The sequence below is a fragment of the Vipera ursinii genome, assembly GCF_947247035.1.
Source record: "Vipera ursinii genome assembly, chromosome: Z".
Taxonomy (NCBI): domain Eukaryota; kingdom Metazoa; phylum Chordata; class Lepidosauria; order Squamata; family Viperidae; genus Vipera; species Vipera ursinii.
In genome coordinates, this window is record NC_139517.1 from 117049633 (window position 1) to 117067582 (window position 17950).

Genomic DNA, 17950 nt, shown 5'->3' on the forward strand with positions numbered 1-17950 from the left:
CCCCCCAGCCAGAGCATAAAATGATTGAGAAACCATAGGTAGAGGAGTCCCTGCAGATTTTATTCCACTAGTCATTGCCAACAATAGTGGGTGATGCTCACCTCCTTTTCAAGGCCATTGAGCCAGCACTGTCCAAAGATATGTAATCATGGGGCCAGCATGATGTCACAGAGCACTATTACTTTCATACTGAAGTGGTACCTATTTATGTACTTGCATTTGTATGCTTTCGAGCTGCTAGTTTGGCAGGAACTCCATCGCAAGGACAACCCCAGCTTCTTAACCATGCCCTAAAGAAGTTGCATAAGAACAGAAAATATGGAGAGTGAACAGATAGCATCATCATCCTACTGTATATATTTAGTAATTCTCCCCCCTTCCATTCTATGAAACATAATAATTTAATGGCAACCATAGTTTGGGACCTGATGGTTTGGGAAGCTTGTAGGTTGCTTTCTTAATATGGTATCATTCATTGCAAGGCTGTTTTGGGAATCTTCACCCAACTCATTTTTCTGGCCTTAGACTTCTATTCCAAGGTTGTTCTGATGGGGTCACACTGAATGAGTGAGATAGTCAGGTTCTAAACAGTAGAACAAATTGGAATAGGAGGAACCAATTGTTTAATTTCCCCTAAAACAAAACTATTGTTTTCTTTGTTCCCTTGGCAATACATGAGTACAATATAGCATGTCATGCACTTCCATGAAAGCCTCCGACTGAAAAATATCAGAAAAAAATTAACTGAGACAGATACAAGATTATTTTTGCAGAAGAAGAAAACATGTGCCTTCATAATAGTACTGTAAGTGTAAAAAGAATTCCAGACTTGCAGTTGATCGGATGGTCAATATAAGTCAACAGAATAGAGACCAAAGCTGTGTTAACAGAAGTATAGTTTCTATATAATAGAGAACCATAATTTTATTTTATTCCAGAATCCATTCCAAATACTACGTGCATTTCCAGGCATCACATTTTAAAAAAAAAGATTCAAAGAACTCAGATTAGTTTCAGGGACTATTTTCAGAGTTTCAGCTCTGAAAAAAAGACAAGTAAAGGAGAAGAAGGCCAAGACTTGCTGTCCCATATGGAATGATGTGTTGAAATTACAGGCAGGCAAATTCTAACTGAGTATTAAAAAGAAGAGCAGTGTAAGTTTCTGCAATCAAGCTGGAGGGAATAGCCAACATTTCAGAAGACAGGCTCAAAACTCAGAAGGATCTTGACAGTCTTGAAAACTGGACTCTATCCAACAAAATGTAAAAAGTAATGTTTTACACTTAGGCAAGAAAAAACAAAAGAAGGAGTCTTAGTGGACATCCACTTAAATATGAGCCAGCAGCATGCTGCAGCTACCAAAAAAGCCAATACACTCCTAGTTTGCATCAACAAAGGGATAGTATCAAAATCACATGAAGTGTTAGTACCAATTTATACTGCTTTGATAACACTATATTTGAAATACTGGTTTTGGTCACCATGATACAAAAAAAATGTTGAGACACTAGAAAGAGTGCAGAGAAGAACAAAGATGATTAGGGCACTGGAGGCTAAACATAAGAAGAACAGTTGCAGGAATTGGGTATGTCTAGTATAGCAAAGAGAAGCACTAGGGGTTCTTTGATAGCCGTCTTCCAATATTTGAGGAGGTGCCACAGAGAGGACATGATCAACCTATTCTCCAAAGCACCTGAAGGCAAAAAGTAGTGGATGGAAATTTATCAGAGAGAGATCCAGTCTAGAATCCATAAGACAAGACACCTCTTTTATGATGGCATCTGCCATTTAAAATTAGAAATGCAATTTTGTGAATTTAGAAATTGCACTTTTCAATTGATTTCAAAATATTTTAATAATTAAAAAATAAAAAAATACTGATGAATAATAGGATGTAACATCATTCTAAACCAGTGGTGCAATAGGTAATGCTCCTTATTATTAAAGTCGAAAATCCCACAAGCTAGCAGCAAGAGATAGAGACAGTGACAAAGCACTCATTGGATCTACAAAGTACAATCAGAGTTTACAGTACACACCACAACATCTTTTCTTAGCTGACCATGTAAACTAAGTGATTACAAATGCTCATTTTATTGTTTTTACTTTATTTTTCTTTTCTGCATCAAAGGGTGCTTATTAAAGGATATAGCATATGGCCATTAGAAGGAAAAGCTAAACCTAAAACTATTCAATCCTAGACCAAATTATTGCTCTAAACCACTACTTTAAATGATTATTCCATTGTAGTCATAATAATATATAGAGCTACACAGCCAGAAGGAGAGATGGAATTTTCTTTATGTTCCTGTTCTTATTATACACAGATGGATCAATAGGTAGTCATTGCAAGCAGATGTATCCCATAGATCATGTTTGAAGGAGGTCATAAAATCAAGTTCCCAAAAATGCTGTGCAAAAGAGCAAAAGAAAATAATTTTTCCCCAACCAGCTTCCCTAAATTAGGAATTGGCCAAGACTTTTTCATCAGTTTTCTCCTCCTCCAGACATTCTTGTGTCCTCCTGATATGCCAGAGCTACAATTCCTACAACTCTGAGTCAATTCTTAAAGTAGTCAGGACTACAATTCAAAGCAATTTCAAAGGACACTATTATTGACAGAATACTTTGTCATCTGCAACTAATTTGAGAAAAGCATGGCTACAGAAAGTTGGGTATAAACTGGAAACATGCAGGTAGAATTTTTAGTCTGACCAAATTGGCTTTGAATTCTGGGGTTGGACTAGATGACCTCCAAGGTACCTTCCAAATTATTATTATTATTATTATTATTATTATTATTATTATTATTATTATTATTATTATTATTATTATTATTATTATTATCATCATCATCATCATCATCATCATTATTATTATTAATTATTATTATTTTGTTAAGGTCATAGGAACTCTCAGCTATTTAATTAGAATTATCAGAACCAGTCTCTCAGTCTGTTCATGAAAGAATGTGGAGGTTTAAAGATGAATTTACTCTGTTCACAAACCATGCAGCCAGCATTATGAAAGTAAGAGAGGGGAGTAGAGATTGAGAAAGGCAAAATGAATTATAAATACAAATAACCCCTTGTGTTTTCCTATTCAGTGGTGCAGAATCAATACAGATTCTTTTCAAACCTGAATACAATGTGAAACAAGGGTTACCTATCTCTTTATACTTCCAGTATCGTTGTCTATAGTGATTGGTTCAGTAAAAACTGTTCAAAACAGGAGGGGGGATGGGTAAATGTTCTACATTTCTACATTATTTTCTAGGAAGATATGACTCGAAACAACAGGTTATGTCTGCTTTGAGGGAGTGGGGAGAGGAGATTGGTTTTAAATTAATATAGGAAGTAACTGCCCATCCCAGGGACTTATTATGGCTGGGATCTTACTGTATTGTTTGAAACCCATCTCAGCATGTTATAGGCATCCTGCTATCACATTAAATCATAGTGCTATGGACATAGCATAGGATGTATACAGCAATTGTGCTTTGTTAGTCCAGATTTAGGGTTAAGCATGTTGTGCAATCCTAATTTACTCATTTCATATGGACATTGAAGAAGTGGATATTTCTATATTTAAAGTCTTTGTATAAAAAGCAGGAGGATAAGGATTAAATTCTAAGCCAGGATAGTATGAAGACAGTCTTTTGGACTTAAATTTCAGAGAAAGTTAATCCTCAATTTACAACCATTTGTTTAGCAACTCTTCCAATTTACAACAGCACTGGAAAAAGAGTCTTATGATTAGTCTTACACTTACAACCATCACAACGTCCCCACAGTCATGTGATTGCAATTCAGATGCTTGGCAACTGACAGTTGAGCATTCTGGGGCCACAACATCATCATTGATTACCTTCCCAGGAGGCTTCCAACAATTCAATAGAGGAAACTGGATTTGCTTAACAACTGCAATGATTGGCTTTACAACCGTGGCAAAAAAAAGTTCCTGACCCAGTTCTGGTTGTGAGTCAAGGACTATGTACAAAATATATTCTATCTCCACAAAGGGAAACAGTTGCTGTACAATTTGCTCACTTGCTTGCTTGAAGCTTTTCTAGTCTGCACAAATCTCGAAAGCCTCTAGGCGGTGAAGAGCAAATCCAAATTTCCTGTAAAGCAGCATAAACTAAACTAATACAGTATAATTTATAAATGCCCGGCTGTCATGGTGCCCTAATCAGTCTAAAACAAAGGTTGAATGGAATAGGCCTCTTTTCACTTGGTTTAGATTGCAGAGAGAGTTGGAACTTCACATATCGGTAGAAGGAAATCATTTTACACCATAGGCAACAGTACAAAAACCTACCAACTTTTACCTTGCATGGAGATGGATTCTTAGCGTGTCACTTCCAGATGATAAGGCAGATTCTTTTATGGCAAGGCAAGAGTTGATGTGACTTAATGCTAGCTGGGTGGAATGTTAGACAACAGCTTAGGCTTTGAATGGGTCCTAGAAGCCTACTGGTAACCAGTGTAACAACTTTAAAATGGATATTATTTTGAAATGGTGGGATTGTCCCACCATTAATCATATTGCCACTTTTCGTGCCATCTGCAGCCTCTGGAACATCTGCAAAGGATTGGAGAATATAAGGGCTTGAATGCATCTCACCCTCTACCATAGAGTGAAACTGACTTCAAGACCCTGCTTTAACCCTTGCTGAAGGCCTAACCATATCATAAGCCTCTGCCCCAACCTTTGCTGATGACCCAGAATGATACCATGGTAGAATGGTTTTGAAAGGCTTAGTGGATGGAATGGCTTTGAAGGGCTTAGTAGGACCAAGAGAAGCACACTTCCACAGATCATGGTCCTAGTGGTAATTCTCCCAAGCAACTAACGTCATTTCTGTCCCAGGAACAGGCCTGAGTATTGATTGAAAAGAATCTAGATTTATCTGATTTCCTAGTAGAAACAAGATAATCTGGGTTCTTCCAAGCAGCTGCTGCCCATCTCAACTACTTCTTTAAGAAGGAAAAGATGTAAATTATCATTGTAAAAGTATGATCAAGTTATCAGGCGTTCTTACTTTTAAAGAGAGCCCATCTCCAGCTGAATCAGAGCAGGCAGAATTATGCCCCCACCCAAGCATTCATTATCTCCTGGAATCATTCATTGACATTGACTATAAGAGCATTACTGGATTAAAGCAGATGACTGTATAGTCGTCCAACATCCTGTTTTATGGGATTGCTAAGCCAGATGTCTGTGGGAAGTAGAGCAGCAAGATATAGCTATTTTCCCAGGAGATGGTATTCAGATATATGTTCATGGTAACCTTGATCCTAGTTGTAGTCAGGGCTTTTTTTCTCATTGAACGCTCAGAACGGAGTTCCGGCACCTTTTTTGGATGGAACCTTGTAGGGTAGGCAAGGCGGGTTGTATGACATGTGTGAGTTCCGGCACCATTTTCTTTTACCAAAAAAAGCACTGGTTGTAGTATATGGTTATCTTGTCTTATACTGATTAATAAGCTTACTTTCTATAAATTAGTTTAATCTCCCTTTAAAACAATGTTTATTAGCAGTCACTATTGTGTCTTGTGGTAGGGTAATGATTTAGCTATGTGTGTAAAAGTTACTTTCTGCTATCTGTTGTAAACCTTACAACATTCATTACAACATTCAATAATTCACATATTTGAAGAAAGAAAAAAATATTCTCATCCATATAACTAGGTTTTGCCAAACTGATTAAAAAATAATAATCTCAATCAAGATTTATGCCAATACATTTGAACTTTTGTGTGTACATTTTACATCAGTTCCAGTAATGTTAGCGGGCTTTTTTTTTTTTTTTGCTTTCTTTTTCCAAACAGATATAAGCAGTGCTGAAGTAAAGGAGAACCGTAACATTGGCAATTTAGAAGATCATTCAGTTACTTCTAATGAAAGATCAAGAGTAGCAACTTCCAGGGTCAAAAGAAAAAGGCCTCTAGAAGAGGGCAACAGTGGACATTTCTGCAAATTTCAGCTCATCTGCAAGAAGGTCTCATGGTCTGTAACACCAAAGAATGCCCTGGTTCAGCTGCATGAACTTAAACCTGGCTTACAATATAAAATGATTTCCCAAACAGGTCCTGTCCACGCCCCAGTATTTGCAGTTGCTGTGGAGGTCAATGGACATACATTTGAAGGCACTGGTCCAACAAAAAAGAAAGCTAAAATGAGAGCCGCTGAACAAGCCCTCAAGTCATTTGTGCAGTTTCCCAATGCATCTCAAGCTCACTTTGCCATGGGGAATTGTTTCAACCCTTCTACAGACTTTACATCAGACCTGGAAGACTTTCCAGACACTCTGTTCAAGGAGTTTGAACCATCTGCACACAATAAGAAATTCTCAGTCTGTAGCCCGGTTAATAATGAATGGCTTTCCAAGGCCTGCCGTCAAGGGAAGTTATTCTACCACACGTTGGACTTCATGGGCCACCCTAAACAAAACAAGGACAAGATGGCGTCCACAGCCAAGAGTGAAAAGAACCCAGTGGTGTTGCTCAATGAGCTGCGGTCAGGACTGAGGTACGTCTGCCTTTCAGAGACTGTGGAGAAGCAGCATATCAAGAGTTTTGTGATGGCTGTGAGAGTGGATGGGAGAACATTTGAAGGCTCGGGACGTAGCAAGAAGCTGGCTAAAGGTCAAGCAGCACAGGCTGCGCTGCAGGCCCTCTTTAACATTCGTCTGCCCAGTCACATTCCCAGCAGGAGCAAATGTAATCATTTGCCACAGGTGAGAGCTCTGAGGTAGCCACCACCGAGCTGAAGGGATTCTGTAAAATTAATGTGATTTCTTGTGTTCTAGCCATAAATTGTGACTTTATCAGAACGCTCGCCCAGAGGGTGCTGTACTTCAGCAGTGTCTCATTCCTTGCTGAAGCCATGTGCAAAGACGTTGGCATTTTCTTCCCCTTTTGCATAACTAAGAGCCACCAGACGAATTAATTTCTAAAAAGGAAAGTTGAGCATAGAGACCTTTGAAGGACTGTCAGTATTTCAGCTGCAAATTAATAGTACTTCCATAAGTAAAGAATGCAGAGCCCTATTCTTGTTTTTATTATCAAAGTATTTGCTCTTAAGAAAGATGTCATAACTAAGATATGTTGGGGGGTACCCTTTTTATCTCCCCCCTCCTTATCAAGTTACAGTTAGAGAAAGAGGACATCATTCTTTTAAATGTACGAGTCTATATCCCAGATTTCACCCTCAGACTTCACACAAATATTAAAGATGTTGTCAATCAAATGACTGAGATAAAGGAAAAAGCTGGTGGTGTTTTGCCAATTATATGTTCATGTGGAGTATTTGGGTGCTGAAGCAAGAAAACAATCCAATTTTTGTGTACTCTAATATGAAAGTGTTGCTAGTTTTGGGTTAGTAACTAAAATAAGATGCGATGAGGTTACATTGACTGATTGATTGATTTTGTTACCTGAATTTTCTTTCAGTGTTGTCCTTCATGGTAGCTGTTTTGTCTTGGACTCTTCCTCTATTCAAGTAAAATTTCCTCTGCTTTTCCTAAGCTTTTGAAAAAGGTAGTTGGGGAAAAATAGAGCACCTTCATAGGTTTCCCCTTGAGACCTATATCTGCTTTCAGATTTTTCCCATTTATGTTAGAATTTACTTACTACTCATAAATTAGAGGAAATAAGTATTCATGTGGTATTTCAGGGTCACAAAATAAGATCTATGATCCATACCTGGAAGGAAAATCCTCCAAAAGGGGTGTTTTGCTAATATTTATTAGTTTACACAATGTGTAAACTATGTGTAGTTGGAAAATATATTTCAATTTTAACTCTTCTGACAATTTTCATTATAGTTTTTGTGGAGTTTTTTTAAAAAAATATTTAACTGTGCATGCCAAATCCACTAACCTTAGCTTGCATTTTCTTTCATTTTTGCCTTGTACAGTAGTCAGTTTGTTGAATTAGATGGGCTATTTTATAGTACAGTCATCTTTGAACATTATTCTGGGTTAAATTGCATTACAGAAATTTCAGTATTACATATTTACGTGTTGTGAATGTATCTATTTTTTAAAAAACCATGTTTGACATTTTCTATCCCATTTCTGGCCACAAAATTAAGGCTTATTGAACAAATGTGTGGAACCAAGTGGTCAAATTAAACAGTTTATGTGCATCAATGGAACAGATGCACAAAAAGAGAATAAAAACAGTAATAGGTCAAAACTATAATAGACTTTACCTAAAGATAGTTTGAGCAAATATCAACCACGAGTTCTTCTCCACATGCCATTTCAGAAATATATTAAAGGAATTCCCAAATGGCTTTTATTTAAAGAATCAGATTATATGGTATTTTAACTAAAGAAAAATATTGGCTGGAGTGTAAGACAAGGAAAAATTCAGCTGATTCACATTGCAACGCAAACCTACTGTACTACTGTAAATTCCACCCTTTTTGAACCTATACTCAAGCCTCTTTTATATTTCCAGATTCACCATTCTCCAAATTTTGCAAAGCAGTTCTCAAAATCAGACCTTCATTGATTAATGAAAATATACAAAATGCATTTTCTTAAATGGAAATAAAACCTATAGTACAGAAATCTGTACATTACAAACAGTGAGCAGAAAAAAAGTATGAATTTTCATACAAATTATGTCTTAATGTTTCAAACTGGTGTGGAAATGGAAGAAACAAATGAAGCCTGGAAAAATAAGAAGCTGTCAGAAACCAAAACTGAAAGATTAATCAATCTCCGGATTGACCCAACGTAGCTGGGAGATATGTTTGGTGAAATTGTTCATTCCATGGGAATCAGAAAAAGTTACCCTACATACTGGTGGATAAACCAAGAATTTTAGCTGCCAAAGCACCCCCAAAATTGGGTTTAACTTTCTGTGGAAGCACAAATCTATATAGTAGTCTTTTCCTCAGCTTTTAAAGTGATAAACAAACCCTTGAATTTTTATCCAAAATACCATTTAAAAAATACACTACCCGCAGATAAGCCAATTGTGAAAATTAAAACATATGGAAATGTTGAGCTTGGTTTATCAGTGGGTGAAGCCTTTTTCATGGTACTTGAGAGTCAGCTTATAAGCAGATGGGTTTATCTGTATATATAGTATATGTATCTCTCCCCACTTACTACAATAAAACATTTAGATCAAAAGTAGTGATTTGCTGATAGGTGAAGAATATATTTTGAACCCCTTCCTAAACATTAGTAAAGAAGCGATTGGCTTAACTCCAGTAACCTTAACTTCCTTCACTAAAGAAGTACTGGAATTGTCTGGAATGTTAGTATTTCTCAATGACACACAAGCATTTTTTTCTAGTTGGCTTGCAAAACAGACAAAGTCATCTCAAGTTATGGAAGGTGAGAATGAAAGTATTAGGGAAACAAATTATTTTTATCTGTAGAGATTTAGGTGAGCTGTGGGAAAGAAATGAGGCTCCAGATAACCAGTGGAAAACAGAACTTTCTTAGAACACTCTGAAGAAACACCTTGAGCAACTGTCAGCGTCTCCAGTAAAGACACTAAGACAAGCAGTATATTAGTGGAAATTTTGCATCAGTTAGAACTTGTCAGTGCCACATACTTCTCCAATAGTGAAATACTGAAAGTACAAGCAGGAAAAGCAAAATGGAATTATGAAATATTAGAAGAGGAATTATGAAATATTAGAAGAGGAAAGAAATTAAACCTAGGCATTGTAGAAGTTAGGGTTAACCTATAATGAAGCTTTTACATTATATAGATGGAAAAATAGGCACAAGTAAGAGTTGGCATGAGTTAATGAAAACTCCAATCCTAAGTATAACCAAAACCCTGAAAATAATTTTTCCCTTGCATTTTAGAATTCTTCCAATAATCCAGCAAATCATTTTTATATTGTTTTCAAGAAAACTCCATGAATGTATCCATTAAGTCACCAGGAGCTGAACCTGACTCAAAGGATACTTGATTTGCCGCAGCTGAACAAAGCTCACTACCAGAAGTATATAAATTCAGGTTATGAGAGAAGATCTCACTTTGAAGAGGCTGAGTGTGGGCTATATTCCACTGTCCTAACAATTGGGGATTTGATGATTGTATGTTCAGTAATGAAGCACTCAGCATATAGAACATAGAATGTAGAATAATAGAAATTAACATAAAGGGAATATGTTTTAATAATAAAGTGGTCATTATAAATGCATGTACAGTAGATTGGAAAAGAGCACCATTTTCCCCTAGACTTTAGAGATACTTTGAGCTCACATGCTTGATAAATCTTAACACTATTGCTTAATTGAGTCTGCAAACACAAAGACATCTCACCCAGGTAAGCAAAGAAGAGATCGGTCTGAAAGGAAAGTGAGCATCCCTCAAAATATAAATTGGAATTACTTCCAACGAGGTTTCCTGGCAAACACAGGGAATAATGGAGAGTGCTCATAATCTCAAAGTTACAGGATTTCCCTTTCCTGGAAATAGGGGGGGGCGGGGGGCGGGGGATTATATTGATTTCACAGTCTCCCATTATTTAACAGATTGCAGAAGTATGCCCCAGACAAAGGACATTAAAATAAATCTGTCCTATGCACGAAAGGATATCCTTTGAGCACAAACTCCAAATAAAGGTAGGTCAAGTTTTGGTTTTTGGAACTTAAGAATATGCTTCACTTATTATTACCGCAGGAAAATGCTCATGACATACTTGTTCCTTGCAGGGTCAAAGAATGGCTGAAGAAGCACAATAAATAGTAGCAGCGGTATTCTCTACTGGATGGCTGAGTTTCATCAGCATGTTCGTATTCTTTTTTTTTCCCCCAAGTATTAGAGATTCAGGCAGAGATTCTGGGGAGATTATGAATGAAGTATTTCCAAGGGGGAAAAGTCCTGAGGAACAGAAAAAGCACCATTGTTCCTCCTTTCCCAATCCCTATTAAGCATTTAGTCATAGGAGCGTTCCATTGCAACTGCCATCAAATTTTCATCACTGTCTGTCATCTCTCTGTAGGCAACCGGGCAGTCATTTAACACCCACAGAAGCAAAGCTGTTTCCCAGCATCAATGTCATGTTCCCACAAGCAAAGCCTATATCATCAGCAGCAATTATTAGAAAGCCAGCTGTTCCTCTCTGCAGTCATTGTTGCCCTTGCTGGGTTCCTTGGCCATTCAGAAAAGGATAACAGACACTGTTGGTGACAAATGCACCATTACTGTGACTGCAACTGCAGGGATGGAGAAACTTTTTCCTGTCCTACATGTATTTTGGAAACAGGAAATGTGCAAGGCAGGTACATGGCAACTCCCTTCCTCTATGATGTTACTGAAGCTCACAACTGGTAAATATTAATAAAGGTGTAGCTACTTTACTCATGTCTCCATTGTTATGATGCTAAGCAGGCAAGAAAATCTCCCTTAGGAATGAAGGACAAATATCTTCGATTTATTGTCCTACTTCATTTCCATATTCTGAACACTGCTCAGCACCTATTTATGGCTCCATATAATATTCTCTCCTTTTTCAAATTATGTGATATAGTTCTATCAAAAACAGTATAGAACTCCATACATGAGGAGGAATAACATGTGCACAGTGCATATATTATGAAAACCACTTACAAAAATGAATTTAAAGAGAGAAAGTTATCTGGAAAGGTACGTGTGTTAGGAAAACTGTATTCAAAAAGGTGTATATTACCAAAAGTATGCATACAAATGCAAACAAATTTTCCTTCATACTTTTTAAAGAAAATCACAATTGGCATAGAGACAGTATAAAATGAAAATTGGAAAAAAAGGCTGGGAGAAGCTAAAATGGGCAAATTCACCCAGATCTAATTTGCTTTCCAAGGAACAAGAAAAGAAAGGATTTTACTTCACTAGTCATTGCTGAATATACGCGGTGCCACTCATCTCCATTTCAAGACCATTAATCCAACGCTGTCCGAAGATGTTTCCGTGGTCATGTGGCTAGCAAACATCATGGAGCACTATTTCCTCCCTGTCAAAGTGGTACCTATTTATCTACTCGCATTTACATGCTTTCAGGCTGCTAGATGGGCAGGAGCTAGGTGAAAACAAACACCCCAATAGTGTGATTCTTGTGTCTCGATCCTAAGCTGTCAGCTTTCTAGCTGTCTTAACCACTGAGTTATTGTGCCGCCATTCCAAGGCACTTGCTGAAATATTTTCATGTTGTGGAAGACAAACAAGCAAGTATTAGCAAATAGTTCAGCATAATAACAAATGATGGCAGATGATGCTATGAGAACATGAAAAGAATCACACAATGGTAAAGAAAAACCAAAAACAACAAAAATGCTTAATAGCAATACAAAACCACACAAACATTTTGATATTTGCTTCCATAAACTAATCCACTTTTTCAGAAACATAAAAAGATATACTATCAGAATTTGGTGCCTTCCTGATAGAAACAGGCAACTGTAAACAATGAGATCCAAAGGAAATTAAATACAGAAGGTAAAGGCAATAATAATTACCTCATATGTTTTTAATTCAGAAACCTCTGTTTAAAATTAGCCTTCTTGAACTGAACCCCTCTATTTTAAAAAAGAAAGCTTTATAAATACTTTGCTTCTTTAATAAAGTATTTGAAAATATTATTTGTAGTATTACTGATGTTTTTATTATTATTTGGATTTATATCCCATCTTCCTGCCAAAAATGATGCTCAAGACAGCTAACAATGAGAATAATGAAATGCAAAAAAATAATTTAAAAGTGAATGATGCTAGTTTAAAACAGCAGCAGCTGTTTATTAGGAAAAAAATCAAATTTCAAAAAAATTAAAAATTTCCCCAAACATATATGCATTCTTTGAAAGTAATAACAAGGTTATATTTTGCTAACATGATAGTGCTTGGATAGAAATATATCTATTTCATACAAATACACACATACAGTACATATGTTAGTAAAATTAACTGCAATTATATTGGCAACCAACTTAGTACAGTAAATGCCACTGGTTTCAGTTTGAGAAGTTTCGAGACACAGTGATATGAAAAATATCTTAGAACAGGCACTATACCTATGATTGAAAATACATAAGAGTTGTATTATAAATCTGCCCTTGAAATAAATGGGGAGGAAAAAAATAACCTTGGCTAGATCATAGCTATAGTGTCTCCATTAATTTCCTGCTTCTTCATTTGAAAAGTCAAGGGACATTGCTTGATATATGAGCAGGCCCACCACTGATTTTCATTTTAAAAAACATTCTGTGCGTGTGCAGGACATGTTTCATTCAAAAAAGAGTTCTGTGTATCTCAAAAGTATTTGTTTCTGGAATTTCAAACACTGATTAAAAAGGGAGGGGTTTTTTCAGACTATGAAGACAGTCCGACCGAGTATGGCTCAAAATACTGATTCAAATAACTAAGTCATTTACTAATTTACAGCAACTTTTATGGAGAATCTGTAGTACGAGTTGCTCCACCTACTGGATTATTACAAGAGGGGCTTGTTTGGGAACATTACATTGTGAGCAAAAGAGCAACATTTTATTAAAAGAAAACTTATCGTCTCAGTCTAGAGTCATCAGCTCATAAAGATGGCTTTAAAAGCAGCCATTTTCACATCCATCATTTTGTGCAGCTCTGAATGAAAGCAAGGCCCATGTTTCAAAATGTGAAGATGCTCATTAAAGCTTCCACTTCCTGTCTGTATCCCTTTGGAAATTTCCAAAATGGCATTCTTTATCCATTTGTGGCTAATGTTCACTTCTACATCTAAGAAGGTTTAAATTCATTACAATCACTTTTTATCCCCTGAATGCAGAACAGCAGATAAACATGGACTACTGCGTGAGTTCTGACTCCCTCTTGTGGTGAGAATTGCACCTTTTTCCATAGGAAAAAAGAGAAGGGAAGAAAAGAGAATGAATTAAGAACAGGTTGTTTGAGATCATAGAAGTGGTCAGATATTCCAGTGTCTCTTTGGCTTTTTATTGTCTTGCTCATCGATCAGTAAAGGGCCTTTTAATTGCAGACTGTTTCTACAAGCTGACGTGTTTGGTTCTTTGAAGATACTTTTTTAATATGCTTGTCAATGATACTGATAGTCAACCAGAAAGAAGATCAAACTGCAGGTTACATTAAAGGCCTTTTTGAATCTGACTTTTTACTTTTTAAAAAGCAGCCATTTGACTCTCCAACGCAGATGTTTATGGCAAGAGAAGGGGCTTAGTTCTTCATCCTTCTACTTTCTACACAGTAGGGAATATGGAGATTTTAGGAAGGGGGGAAAAATCGCCTCTTGGAGAAAGGAACTTCAATGAATAATGAAAAAAAATCAACCTAAATGATCCACTTAGACACAGTTCTGCAGCTTTTTTAATAAATGAAAAGGAATAGGGAATTGTGTTTGACATAAAATACAGTGTCACCATCATTCTAAGCCATTGTCTAGCCCAGGGGTAGGTAACCTCGGCTCTTTTATGACTCATGGACCCCAACTCATGGACCCCAGTTGAAGTCCATGAGTCATAAAAGAGCCGAGGTTGCCTACCCCTGGTCTAGCCATTGCAGGATGAAGTTCTCTTCTGCGTGTTTCCAAAAATAGTGTATCCCTCATTAAATAAACTATGGTCTTCAAGATGCTGTTAAGCCAGAATGCCCAACTTTGCCACTGAACTGCCATCATACAAAGCCCTACATGGCATGGGTCCGGATTACCTACGGGAGCACCTACCGCCGGCATCAACTTCCCTCCGCCCTGTACGTTCCCACAGAGAGGGCCTCCTCAGGGTACCACCGGTCAGAGAATGTCGGCTGATGACCCCCAGGGGGAGAGCATTCTCGGTGGGTGCACCAATCCTTTGGAACCGCTTACCGGCTGAACTCCGGATGGCCCCCAACCTTTGCTCCTTCCGGCATGATCTAAAAACTTATCTGTTCGAACAAGCCAGCCTGGCCTGATGGGTTTGGGTTTTAACATTATTTTAACTAACCTACAACATTGGGCAGAATCATTTAACTTTAAATCTTGGAACCTATATTCTTATTTTTATTGCCCTGTACACCGCCCTGAGTCCTTCGGGAGAAGGGCGGTATATAAATCAAATAAATTAAATAAATAAATAAATAAATAAATAAATAAATAAATAAATAAAATCAACATTGATCATAGTTCTTAGGATACTTAAAGGTATAGTTCAATAACGTCTGAAAAGCCACAATACATTCACTAGAATGTCTCTAAATAAATGTGATGGCTGCCATCTTCTGGGAGACCATGCACCTTCAGTTCTTTGATGTTGAAGGATTGAAAATTGAGCTATATGAAAAAATATACATTTGACTAAAAGGTTATAATAAAAATGATGTGAAGTCAGACTCAAAACCAAACTAGTCAAGGTGCTGTTCCCACACCTTGGGGACACCTGGCCCATCAGATGCCAGTAGGAAATCTATAGTAGATATGAGGTTTAGTTGCATTGTTCCAATCTATCCTGGCCTATGTAAATAAATGTTGGTTGCTGTATTCTTTCATATTTTAGTTTATTTACTCAAGTTGATCTCCAAGTAGCAGCTTGTATTTGAAGGTGCTAACTTTATATTTGTCGAGGTGATAACTCTGTATTAACTATATGCATGTGAAATCTTTGGTACTCTCTGATTTTGATTATTGCTACATTTCATTGCAGAATTAGGTAACGTTATCAGTGCAAGCAAATCTGCAGTTTGCTCCCTGTTTATATATAGTAGCTTGTCCTGTCAGTATTGGTGGGAATCCGTTTTCTCCTTGATTAGGATATTGTTTTCTGCTTTATGTTTGCTTGATGTTATACATCAAGGTACATTATAACATTTGATGCTCCTGGTAGACTATATCTGTGAATAGTTTCCATCAATTTCCTGTTTACCTTTACTGAATCCTACGTGATCACTAAACACTCCCATTTGCTTAGCTTTAACGACTCCTGTGACAAATAAAAATGAGGAACAAGGAGTTAATATAATTGCAACAAAAGGGATGCTGTTAGTTAGAGGGAATTGAAAAAAAATTGACCTGTTCTCCATCTCTAATCTGCCTATTTCCTCCTATCTCTTAGCTCTAACGCTGTACAAGGGTAGCTGGAAGTAAAAAGAGAGAAAGAGAGAGATTGAAGGAAGAATATTTAGCTTCTCATGCTCATTTGGTACTTTACATTTTTCATCTCTACTTCCTCACTGTCTGCATGATACACATGTAAAATCACTGGACAAACATGCTTGTATTTTGAGTTTCACAGGAGTGAAGTAAAATGCATGGATGTTTCTGTCACACCTAAATTACCAGGACTCACAAAGAATTGTAATGCTAACATGTTTAAATGTTTACATGTTTTTTCTTTGGGTACAAAAATATATCAGTTGCAGAGAATTGAACTTGCACACAGAATCAGGTGAAAGCTGAACTTACGGAGTCTCAAGACACTGAGAATATATTCTAACAGATAATCTGCATGGGGAGGAAGTTCTGTTAATCCCAAATGTTTGTTATATATGAAAGTATATCATCACGATGATTTCTATAATGATGCCATTATATAAATTATGCGATTTGCCTCATTTGCATAATGAGAACATCATACAAATTATGATAATTGCAACAGATGTCATAAAATTAAGACCAAATTAGCATAAAATGAAGTGCCTTGTCCAGATTTCTTTGAATGGAAGGGACATGTTATTTTGAGGAAGGGGATGTTTATAAAATACGGTCTATTGCACCCAAAGTCCATTGAATCAGATTTCACTGTGTGCACTACTACCATAATTAGCCATTGTGCTTACTAATGTATTTTTACTTATTATACATTTATCACATAATACACTCCATAAGTAAGCTTCAGGCTTAGTCATTTATTTATTTATTCAAACGAATTGTGTGGCTCCCCTTCTAAGAAAAAAGGGTGTACATGAGTTAAAAACAATTTAACAGCCATAAGGCCCAAGGTCACAAATATAATTCCAATTCATAAAAACAGCATTAACCTGCAAATCTTGCTGAACCAGCCACCCTAAAAGCCTCAAGGACAGCGAGTCCAATTTTTACCAATGACTAAAAGGTCAGGGTATGACTCTAGGTGATATTGGAGCACACCAGTGGTGTGATTCAAATATGTGATCAACCAGTTCTCAGTGTGGATGCCGCTTCTGGAAGTGCATTCTGGGCCTGGACAACAAAAAAATTAGCTACTGGTTCTGCTGAAGTGATGCAAACCAGCTGAATCCCACAACTAGAACACACCGTCCCTGCTAGAATTGGTAGAACTGATGGGGCAAGCTCAGACAATGGGAAACGGGTACCCCTGTTGCACCCATGCAACATGCAGCATTCCCTGTTAATGCTTAGGATAGCGCCAATCAGTTTTAGCCACTATACACAAAAAACAAAGTCAAGTTTATCCCAAGCATTTATACGATTTTATGGTAGTGAAGTTCTCTAAACTAAGGACTACCTTCCAAGCCAAATGCATTTACCTGTATGCCTCCAACAAGAGGTTTCAAAGTGTTCTCACAGACTCTAAGTTCCTTTAAGCCAAAAATGAACAATCAATTTAAGGCACAGAAAGATATAGTTTTGGTGTAAACTCAGATTTAGATGTTTCCTATTCTCTGTCTTACCTCAAATCTTTTATTTCTTCCACTTTTCCCACACTTTGCATAACATTCTTATTCCAAAGATAATTCTATGATGAGTTGTATAACTATATATGTTATGCCTCATTGTTTTTTGGGCTATTCAGTAGCATGAGCAGGCACAGAACAAAGCTTAATCAAGACAAGACTGCAGCCTAACAATTATTTGCTAGTTTTCATCTATTATAATCCATTCATTCTTAGACAGATTCTACTTCAGTGTATTACAACTTGCTAAACTGTTGTGATATTGTGAAGTTTAGAAATACAAAACTATTTGCATTCCAGATTTCACTGTAACTTAACTTTTTATAGGCTCTAC

General features: G+C 36.9%; 1 protein-coding gene across 1 annotated transcript in view; it reads left to right on the plus strand.

Annotated features, from left to right (window-relative positions):
- The window catches only part of ADARB2 (adenosine deaminase RNA specific B2 (inactive)), a gene marked incomplete at both ends in the record, with an annotated part of 478028 nt that overhangs the window by 333838 nt on the left and 126240 nt on the right, over positions 1 to 17950 (plus strand). The window contains one exon of the mRNA XM_083378222.1: positions 5834 to 6741. Within this exon, the coding sequence (XP_083234348.1) occupies positions 5834 to 6741 (908 nt within the window). The remainder of the gene's footprint in view (positions 1 to 5833; positions 6742 to 17950) is intronic.